General features: G+C 39.2%; 1 protein-coding gene and 2 non-coding genes across 3 annotated transcripts; all 3 read right to left on the bottom strand.

Annotated features, from left to right (window-relative positions):
* Positions 1 to 4: 4 nt before the first annotated feature.
* rpl10 (ribosomal protein L10) lies at positions 5 to 2,786 on the bottom strand. The gene is made up of 6 exons (XM_066670757.1): positions 2,689 to 2,786; positions 1,978 to 2,036; positions 1,375 to 1,482; positions 1,066 to 1,204; positions 646 to 808; positions 5 to 242 (listed from the first exon to the last, which is right to left on the bottom strand). The coding sequence occupies exons 1-6, from the start codon at positions 2,709 to 2,711 to the stop codon at positions 87 to 89; spliced, it is 648 nt and encodes a 215-aa protein (XP_066526854.1). The 5' UTR covers positions 2,712 to 2,786; the 3' UTR covers positions 5 to 86.
* LOC136698552 (small nucleolar RNA SNORA70) lies at positions 314 to 444 on the bottom strand. Its single transcript, XR_010803128.1, has one exon. It is a non-coding gene; the product is annotated as a small nucleolar RNA SNORA70 (small nucleolar RNA).
* Positions 900 to 1,033, bottom strand: LOC136698550 (small nucleolar RNA SNORA70). The gene has a single exon (XR_010803126.1). It is a non-coding gene; the product is annotated as a small nucleolar RNA SNORA70 (small nucleolar RNA).
* Positions 2,787 to 10,981: the final 8,195 nt, after the last annotated feature.

Below are 10,981 nucleotides of genomic sequence, written 5' to 3' on the forward strand. Positions count from 1 at the left end.
CAAAATTCTGTAATCAAAGCACTTTTTTTATTGACTACTTCAGAAATCTTGGTGCCCTCTGTCACAATGGTGTAGGTGCAAAGTGCTTAGTTGGCATGCAGGGCCTTCCAGCGACTCAATGGTCCACGGTTGGGTATGTATTTCACACCACAGCCATCAGGAACCAGACGCTTCTCCTGCAGCATGTCATCAAAGTCAACGGCATTGAACTTGGTGAAACCATACTTCTTGGAGATATGGATCTAAACAGAAGGAAATGGAAAGATGTGAACTCAAATTCATATAAGTGATATCACTAAAAGACAACTGAGTCAATTGTCTCAATGGTCCCTTTAAGGACCCAGCACTTCCCAGCTGGGCACATACACAAACCGAAGACTTTCTGTGTGCAGCTTTGCACTCCAGAATGACATTAATCAAACTGGTCAGCTGCTTAAGCTGCAGACTTGTGTTCATGATTGTCAAAACTCCTTTATTAAATCAATTAGATCATAAATACAGACCCTATAATAAAAATCAACCACTAGATACCATTTTGCAAGCTAATGCTTGTTATAATGTATTGCTTTTACTGTACGAAATGGACAAAAACAGTAAATCTTTTCAATTAAATGTATGAAAATAATCAACTGCTTTGAGATGTACCTTCTGACGGCCAGGAAACTTGAACTTGGCTCTCCTCAAAGCCTCAATGACATGCTCCTTGTTCTGGGCCTTTGTGCGCACAGACATGATCACTTGTCCGATATGCACACGAGCTACTGTGCCCTGGGGCTTTCCAAAAGCACCACGCATTCCAGTCTGGAGCCTGAAGACAATAAATAAATAAATAAATAAAAAGTTATTCCAACAGCTAAAGTTGAATCGCAAATGGTTACCAAAAATATAGCAAACAATAAGTTTGTCTCAATGGTCCCTTAAATAGCCAAGCACCTCACAGCTGGGCTCATACACAACCAAAGAATCAATGTCTGCAGCCTTTGCACACCAGAACAGTACAGGCAACTAGGCTGGTCGGCTTAATAAGCTGCAGATAGAGCCTATCAGGACTGAGCCTAAACTCACCTATCAGCCCCGGCACAGGATAACATTTTGTTGATGCGGATGACATGGAAAGGGTGTAGCCTCACACGGATATGGAAACCATCTTTACCACAGGTCTTCACCATGTATTTGTTGGCGCAGATACGGGCAGCCTCAAGAGCTAGAAAAAAATGTACATGTCTAAGTAAAACCATAAGAATTTGATTCTTATATTAAATGTAAAAACCTACATTTATAAAGCTTTGTTTAGTCATTACTCTTTCACAGGATTACAGCATATCATTCAAAAACAGGCCAGTGATGCCATCTCCTTATTCTTTAGACATCTACCTTCAGAGGACAGCTGCTCATACTCATCAGACACCATATGACCGCACAGTGGGAACTCATCCACCTTAGCCTTCTTCCTCCCCAAGTCGAAGATCCTGATCTTGGGATCTAGGGTTTAGACAACAGTCTCAGATATCACTGTCCATTATAAATGCATGTTAGAGATTGGACGAATACATGTTATCTTCAAAAAGGTAGCCCTTGACGGCATAATTATATTATGAATTTAACATGAGCTGACAGGGAGAAATGCATTTCCTTAAACTAAAGAGAGACATGTAAATAATCCAGAAGCTGTGAACACAATAGGATGTTGTCTACAACAGAGTATGTGACTGCTCAAAAGTCATTCAAAGACTTTTTATAAAATGTTAAGTGTGCAATTTTTGCATAAATACAGTGACATTTTCAGTATATAAAATTTTATTGTGGGTTAAGTTTCTTGTTGAACAGCACCAATTTGGCACAGCAACAAACTAACAATATAAAATCAGTCTGAGTCAGACAAACTCAAACATTACAACTACAATTATTTGATACTAAAAACATCAATCACAAGCATCTCGTTAGATGTGCTTTGTTGTCTATATTTCGATATCTTACCAGGAACACCCCGACAGAAACGGGACTTGGGGTAAGGCTTGTTCTTGCAGTACCTATAGCTGTGGATTAAAAAAAAAAAAAGTTCATGATAAAGGACTAAACTGTAAGGGTACATTTCAGTCCAACATATTGTATAAAGACAAGGGTGGTAGTATGACTATGTTCAAGATACAGCCTATTTTAAAACGATAAACGCAGCCTTCGAGAGCATAACTTTTGTGTTTAATTACGTTTTGAGCGACAGAGGTGTTTTAATAGATTCTTTTAAACGCGGTAAGTGTAAAGCATCTTGCAAACGCCAAAACGTATCAAACGCGTTCATGTACTATAGAATTAACTTACGTCAGCTAACAAACTGACAAGACATACAATAAAATTTCAAATCACTAATATTTTAACTAAAAATCTCTGTTTGGGCTCCTGAGACGCTTAAGTGTGGCTCAAGAGAAATGTTAGCATTTAAACGTTAGCTACAGAGAATGATGATCGAATTCAGCGTTTTAAAACATAAACGAGTAAACAGATAATTATTAAATGTTATTCAAACATGTAATTTCAACGATAACCCTATTTAATCAGTGTGCATACGTAAAAATTAACGCAAGTTTCTACTGTCTGCTCTGTGTTCTGCCACATGGTGAACGTTCGCGCAGGCCCCTGCCATTTTCACTCTCTTCACTCGCACATTAAAACACAAAACCGCTCTCTTACCAACGCGCTGGACGGCGCCCCATGACTGCGACCTGCAACAAACACAAAAAACAGTCAATATAACGAACACAAGTGCATCCTACAACTCGAATACAACAAGCTTTTCGGTGTTCTAACGAAGAGCGAGAAAAAAGCGGCCACACCACGAACTCACCTAATGGAGGAAAGGAAGAACTGAGCTCTTCCGCTGCGTCATATAGCGACGACGCCAGAGAACAACGTTAATAGACACTCTTCAGTTTTTACATTAAAACTACGATTTGGCAAGTTGGAACAGACATAAAGAAGGCGCCGCAACACTAGCCAAGACGATAGTCTTTATTAACAAATTTGTAATAAATGTTTTTGACCATGTATTTTCTCATGCGCGTTGTGTTTTATCAGCTGCATGTGGGAAATGTAGTTTTCTCACTAGATTTTGTAGTTCACAAGCCACAGACGACCTACGCCGAAGTCTGCTTCCAATCACATCACGATCTCCTGTAGTCTACTGTTTGTTTGTTTTGTCGTTGAAAAATCGAAGTAATTCCAGGACTAATATCCTGATACTCACTTAAATATCTTCTTTCACAAACAATAAATTAAGTAAATGGATACATTTATGTGGCTGACTAAATGTTGTATGCACTGAATACCTTATATTACAGCGTTACCAAAATACTATTACGACTTTCAAAGCTCCCAGTATACCAAACAAATTCACAGTTACTCCTGTTTATGATGATGACTTGTTTCGATGTGTTTGTTTCCCTCCATTAGTTGGATAAACATGACAATCGATAAAAAAACGTTCGTCTCTGAAAATGTTTTTTAGAACATGCTAATATGCTGTTTTAACACGAGAGGGAGACAGAGACCGCCCTCTTACATGGCAAAACCTGGTAATTTCTATTTTTGCCAAAAGATGCCCCTGTTGTGTCAGTGGTGTATAGACACGATGACATGATTTGAAAAAAAGCCACCCCCCCGCCCCTTAATTTTCTGGAAGAGGAATGACCTCATATGTCTAACTCTGGTTAATGAATAACACATGGTGGGGGTGGCTTTAGGAATCTGTGGAATTACTAACATTTGTTCTTAGTCAAGAAAGATATTACATGACAGTTCAAATATTCCTTCTCTGACCCATCTATGATGAAGACAGTCTAACGTAAAATGTTTGTTCTGTGGAATTCATGGCTATGAAAGGCTATGAACTTGTATTGAACGGTGAGTCAAGATCAGAAAGACATATCAAGTTATAAAAGAAAAAGCAACAGTGAGACTGAGACAAAAGGAGAGAGAGGGAGAAAGATGTTTTTTTTTTCTACAAGGCTTCAGTAACCAGCCCATGGTTAATCAAGTCTGTTCTGCAGCCATGCTGCTGAAGCTCTTTAAACAATCCAAAGTATTCCTCTTGTCTCCTCTTGCATTCCTCGCCTAAGTGGGGCAAGTAAATACTCCTTGCCTTAGAAGGGACCATGCTCAGGTCAACTCCAGCTCAAATTCACATACATAACTCTCCAGATCAGCTCATTCAAACCTGAGTCTCCATCAGTCAAAACTTATCTTTGTGTTGTATTTTAGTGAGCAGAATCTCTGTATCAAGGTTGTTGTCTAGAAATAAGTGTGTCCTTGAATTTTTTCATTTCTTAAAAAATCCCAGACACTCACTCCTACATAGCTCAACCATTAGCCAAACTGTGACTTCAGAAAGATGAAATCTGAAGGCCCTTTATCCTCCTCCATTGTAAGATTTAATTTTCCAACATAATTTGTGCGTGTTGTCTTCCCACTGTGTGAGTATTTCATCAAGAAACAAGCAGTAAACCTGAAAAATGGCTTTATATATAATCTGTAGTGCTAAATATTAACTCTTGTAACTTAAAAAAGTTAAAAGGGGCACCACCTCTATTTAATGTGACATTGGATCCCTTTGTATCTATCACAGAGTGTGTCCTTGTTTTTCATCCCCCTGTGACATTATCATTTTCAGAGTCAAAGGTTTGTTTGAACATCAAAAGTCTATTACCCCAAATTCCAGTTTATATGTATATCTCACATTTGTTCAAATCTATGTTAATCATATCTTGGCATAAATTGGTAGAAAAGTACAATATGCTGAAAGAGATTGAGAGTACCTAATGAAATGCAACACTTGTCTCATGTAAAGAAAATGATGCATGCTCTCCTTGTATAACCTTGCCCAAAATGGTTTGTAACCAGTGGTTTACTCTGTGGTCTTTGTTCACATACAATTGCAAACATCAGATAACACTTTTCAACTCGCACTTTAGAAGAAGACTCACACCCAGTTTCAGTTCCTGCTTAAGAGCCGTAGGCAGCAGGCTAATGATGACTTCACACATTACTCCCATCCTGTCCATTAGTCCACTACATGAAGACAACATGCATTCAAGCATTTACAAAACCTAATGATACAATTTAAGAAATAATTCATTGTCTCCGAGATGCCACAGAGATGCCATAGGTTTGTTCCTTATCTTGTGTGTTAGTGCTGGAAATAAAATGATAAAAATATCAGTCAGATAAAAAACAAACAAAAAAAACCCCCACCTAAACCTTTATTGACAAAAATATCCATCCTGTTTTGCCTGTGGTTTTTTGTTTAAACATAAATTACTATATTATTTTTAACTTTATAGAGAAGTTGCAGGTGGAAAATATCTATTTTGTAATATAATGCAATAATAGTAATTGTATACGTAGCTACATTACTCCTAAACATCTTCATGCTGGAAGAACACGGTGTCACGGTGGAAGGTCACGGTGGGTCAGGATCCTATACAGAATCATTGGGTGCAAGGAACACACCCTGGAGGGGGCATCAGTCCTTCACAGGGTGACACACATTCACTCACACACACACACACACACACACAAACGACTAAGGACACATTTGAGTTGAAAATCCACCTACAAACATGTGTTTTTGGACCATGGCAGGAAACTGGAGCATCCAGATGAAACCCACACGGACACGGGGAGAACACACCAAATTGTTCACAGACAGTCACCTGGAGCAGGATTCAAACCCACAACACCAGGTTCCTGGAGCTGTGGGACAGCAACACTACCTGTGGTGCTACCATGCCGTCCAAAAGTGAATTTAAAAAATGTATTTTAATATACAGTGACATTCCAGATTTGATGCAGTTGTATCACCAGAACATTACATTTTGTCTGGTGTAAGTCCTGCAATGTCTGCTGTGTGTGTGCGCATGTGCCCTCAGAGGGGTATGGACTGGAGAATAATTATGTTTTAATGAGCTCCAAATGTGAGTGTGTGGAGGCAGAGGTTTCATGGATAGACAGAGGAAGCAAAAGCCAAAGATCAGAGGAGAGAGCAAATAATGGATGGTAAAATACGAGAAAGGGAGAAGAAAATTAAAAAAAGAGGAAACAATTAACCTTTTCTCTTGTGAATTAATGCACAGTCCTTCGTAAACAGACATCCAGAGCTGAGGTCTATACTTCAGGATTAGAGTACAGCAATAGATATAGCTATATGTGAGAAATCCAATGCACACTATGAGGCTAAACGTTTCTCGATACCTGTTTACTCAAAATTTCTTCTGAAACAGGGCATCCATCCCATTTCACTGAATGAACACAAACTTTATTGAGACATGATACTTTGTGTTTTCAACAGAAGTAATATTGCTTTATAAATCATTACAGTGCACAGAAATAGAGATAAAGGAAAGACCACAGCCCAGTGTGGAAATTGTTTTGTGACAGATTTAGCCATTTCTGCTGTAATTTCAGATGAGCTGGCACAATGAACAAAGTCACATAAACAGGAAGTTAAAGCATATTTGTTGCCATAGTGATGGGTGACAAGTTTGTAAACATTATTACATGAAACCAGCAGTACAAGAGGGATGATGACACATATGCTTGACAGATAAAATTCCTAAATACTTCTCGAAAGAGGTTTCACCCCTATGATCTCTACCTCTCTCTCTCTCTCTCTCACTCTCTTTCTCTCTCTCTCTCTCTCTCTCTCTCTCTCTCTCTCTCTCTCTCTCTCTCTCTCTCTCTCTCTCTGAGGAATGGAGCTGTGTGGCAGCTTGTCAGCACAGGTTTGTGCTTTAAAGCCAACTACCTCAGTCCTGAGATCATATGATGTCATCAAGGTTCACTTACACACACATACCCTGATATGCAGCACATAGTACTATGATGGATTGTGTGTGTATGTGTGTGTACATATGTGCATGTGTTTGAATGATACTGGGGGAAGGGTTAGAAGGTCTAATTCTGAAATCATTTAAAGGGACATAATAAAATGTGACTATAGCTGATCTTGAAATATTTGTCCAGCAGGACCTGGTTTTCTCAAATCATGCTCGGATATTATTTTTCAAATGAATGGGTGCTCTGTTAACATTCTAATTTAAATGTTCAAGTTTTCACAGCCAACCTTACACTTTTTATTTTCCATGTCTCTCTACTTTTATATTTTTACTTCTTCATTTTAATTTCTTCCTCCCTACATTCTTTACTTTATAACAACTGTTAATCGGCCATATTGGAGTGTGGATGAGTGGGAAGTAAGACATTCATTCATTTATTCATTGTCTGTAATTGCTTGTCCAGTTCAGGGTTGCGGTGGGTCCGGAGCCTACCCATAATCATTGGGCGCAAGGCAGGAACACACCCAGGAGGGGGCGCCAGTCCTTCGCAGGTTGACACACACACACACACTTATGAACACTTTTGAGTCACCAATTTGTGTTTTTGGACCGTGGGAGAAAACTGGAGCACCCAGAGGAAACTCAGGCAGAGAACGCACCAAACTCCTTATAGGCAGTCACCTGGAGTGGGATTGAACCCACAACCTCCAGGTCCCTGGAGCTGTGTGACAGCAACACTACCTGCTGAGCCACCATGCCACCCTTCCAGCCTACTCATTTTGCCCAAAATATGTTGACATGTTCTATATGTCAGGAATAAACGGATAAAGGCTAACCTCCAGTTATTGCAGCATTATACTGCATGAAAAACACTTTTATATTTTTAAAGCCAACTTTTAAACCTGTTCCCAGAATCACACAATGCTACTAAAGTCATTTGCTAAAATATTATGCTTCTGAGACCAGCCACTGCTTCTTTTTTAAGATTCTGCTAAAATGTCATTGGATAGCTCCACATTCTTGGAAGAGAACACTTGATGGTAAAACTAAATAACTGTTTTATTTGGTGGATATGTGTGTGGGGAGACTGTCTGAAACTGGCTGGCTATTTTTTTTTATTTTATTGCTAAACCACTCAGGCAAGCAGGTATAATAATGATGTATTTATTAATCTCTAGACAAGATGCTATGAGTCAGGATTTCGTTGAGCACCTTAGTGGTGTGTGATTCTGTCTTTTGTGAAACTGAACACAGGTATTGCATCTATAATTGCAAGCAAAAAAGAATCGTTACTGGAAATGCACATGTAAACTTATTGCATCACAGAAATATAGCTGAATTTCCAAACATGTCTGGGAATGTTAGAATCTGCATGCGATTGCTTGACAGATCATTCTTACCCAAGCCACTCTTACACAATCTTAATTTCTCCAGGTGTGTCCCACTGTAACTGAAAATGTATCTATTTTTCAGAAGAAGTGTGTTGGTAGTCATCTGGCTGGTCCACTTCATATTCTCAGCCATCTCAAATGCTGAGGTCACAGAAAATCCAGACTAGGAGTCAGAATGAGGAAAGGATATTGTATCTTTCATAAAGTACTCATGCTGATTCTCTGTGACTTGTACTACACACCACACTGACCTACAGTGGGTTGGACTGGTGAGACCCTTCTAGTGGGCAGAGGGCTGCATGTGGTCACCAGACAAACAAACACTGCAGGGCAGCGCTGTCATCTATGACTGCAGCATGACATCATTATTTGTTTTTGCTCACACATCTGCTTTCAGTGATTCACTCCAGATGCATGTATGAATACTTTTTGGTGCTGGCTAATCCATTAAAGTTATGGTGAATGTACAGTCATATGCAAGTCTGAAAACACTTGGTCACATAGTTTTATTGATTTATTTATTGCATTGACAGAGTTCTTATCTTCTAGGTCCATTCGTAAACAAATAATATTACTGCAAATTGTGGAGTACACTTCATTAATTGGGTTTAATACAGTTTCACTGTCTAAATGAGAAAGAGAGATAGGGAAAGGCTGTGCTTGTACAGAGAGAGTAATCAGTCATTCATAGTTGCGCTGCTATAAGGCCATCCACATTCCTCCTCCCAAATAAGGAAAAACAACTGAATCTCTCTCTCTCTCTCTCTCTCTCTCTCTCTCTCTCTCTCTCTCTGACTTTCTCGGGCCCATACTTTCTCTTTTAGGTACAGTACTTTTCAGCCTGCTTAGTGAATGTGATTTATCTTCTGTCTTCTTTAAGGAATGTGTTTTTGTATGGAGTTAACAGGCCGTATTTTTTAACGGCTTAATTTCAGCTCTCTGGTACCTGCCTTTGTTTGCTTGTTTGTTTGCAGCTGCTGTTATTGTGTTATCTCTTTGTGGCTGGCTGGAGGCTTATGTGCAGATGGTGATATAAGATAAGACATACTTCACTGATCCCTAAAGGAAAATCCAACAGTTCCAGAGGAGCAGTGTTTGTAGCACATTGCACAGCCAGAAGATAAAAGATGAACACATATAGAAGTGGCATAGACAGAAATTGACATTTGGGAGGGCCTGGGCAAAAGTGGGTGAGCACCTTTGGGGCAATTTTCTGAATTTGAATGAAGGAATGAGAAAATTGTTAATCTTATATGAAATTATCTAATGTGATGTTTATGTATTAATAATTGCTTAGATTCTAATTTTAGTCAGATTTATTGTCATGACAGATGTGTTGAGGGAGAATGAAATGTAGTGAATCCAGGACATGATGCTAACATTAGTTCTATCTGAATGCAGTTCCAGGGCGGCACAACAGTGTCACTGTCACAAAGCTACAGGGGTCTGGAGTTGGCGGTTCGAGTCCCGCTCCAGGTGACTGTCTGTGAAGTGTTTTTTGTGTTCTCCCCCATCGGTGCTCTAACCTAACACACAACAACACACATTAATAGGTGGACTGGCTACTCAAAAGTGTCCATAGATGTGAGTGTGTGAGTTAATGTGTAAGTGTGTGATGCCCCGTGAAGTACTGGTGCTCCCTCCAGGGTGTGTTCCTGCTTTGCACATAGTGATTCCTGGTAGGATCCGGACCTGCCATGACTGTGAAATAAGCGATTACAGACAATGAATGACCTGCTGTTCTCAGCACTGTCGCAAAACAACCATGAGAGCCATGGAATATCTGCCATGGAAGCCATGGAAGAGCCATGGAATATCTGCGGTGGAGGTTCTGTGTCATACTAACAAATCATCGTCTTAACAGTCTCATCTCAAAAAATAAAATAAAACACCTCCCGTATCGGTTCCAAAATGAACATGTCTTTTAGGGTCCAAATACGGGATGGCTGGCAACCCTAACCACATCCCCTCGCAGGTTAACTCTGAATGCAACCCAGAAAGGAGTGTGTGTCGGAGGCGGGGAATCAGCTCTGGCTGACTGGGCATAGACACACATAAAATAATGTATACCTAAGATATGTATACTATACTATACAGGAATCAACCCTAGTCCTCCAATGTTATTTTCCCCTAAAATATGTCTTCTATTAGCATACAATCAAAACAATGGTTTGAAATAGTTGCTCCATGTCCTGCATTACACTATTGCTCCTGCTGCATAAAGGTCCTAATACCCTCCTTCCAGAGGACAGAATAATGGTGCCCAGATAACGTATTTTCTTCACAGAAATCAATACTTGGGAAACTATTCGTCTAACCAAAGTATTGAATAATGTAACAACATGCACAAAGTATTAAAGTTAAGCATAATACAATTACCGTGACCCTGAAATGTATCAGCGTTTACAGATAATGAATGAATGAATGAATGAATGAATGAATGAATGAATAATACAATATGGCTCTTTCACTACTCTTAATCAAAAAAAAAATTCTACTTTAAAATTACTGTTTCTAATTTGACATTTTGGGGAATTGTTGGGAAATCCTGTTTATTTGTATCTTAGCACAAGGCCTTAACAAAAAGTGAAAAATGTGAAAGGGTGTGAAGACTTTCCAAATGAACTGTACAGCACTATTACGTATGAAACAGGAGCCAAGACTTAGCAGCTCCAGGATATTTATGAGGTTAAAACTTAAATTACGTATAGGGTAATTACTTAATTATTTAAAAAGCAGACATGGACTACATCTAGAAGTAAA

Source organism: Hoplias malabaricus, chromosome 5 (genome assembly GCF_029633855.1).
Source record: "Hoplias malabaricus isolate fHopMal1 chromosome 5, fHopMal1.hap1, whole genome shotgun sequence".
Lineage (NCBI taxonomy): Eukaryota > Metazoa > Chordata > Actinopteri > Characiformes > Erythrinidae > Hoplias > Hoplias malabaricus.

What these genes read in the sequence shown, in the direction of transcription:
- rpl10 (XM_066670757.1), bottom strand. Translation starts at nt 2,711, where the DNA reads ATGGGGCGCCGTCCAGCGCGTTG. An exon ending in GGGCGCCGTCCAGCGCGTTG is followed by an intron (nt 2,037 to 2,688) that starts GTAAGAGAGCGG and finishes TTTAATCCACAG; the next exon opens with CTATAGGTACTGCAAGAACA. An exon ending in AGTTTCCTGGCCGTCAGAAG is followed by an intron (nt 243 to 645) that starts GTACATCTCAAA and finishes CCTTCTGTTTAG; the next exon opens with ATCCATATCTCCAAGAAGTA.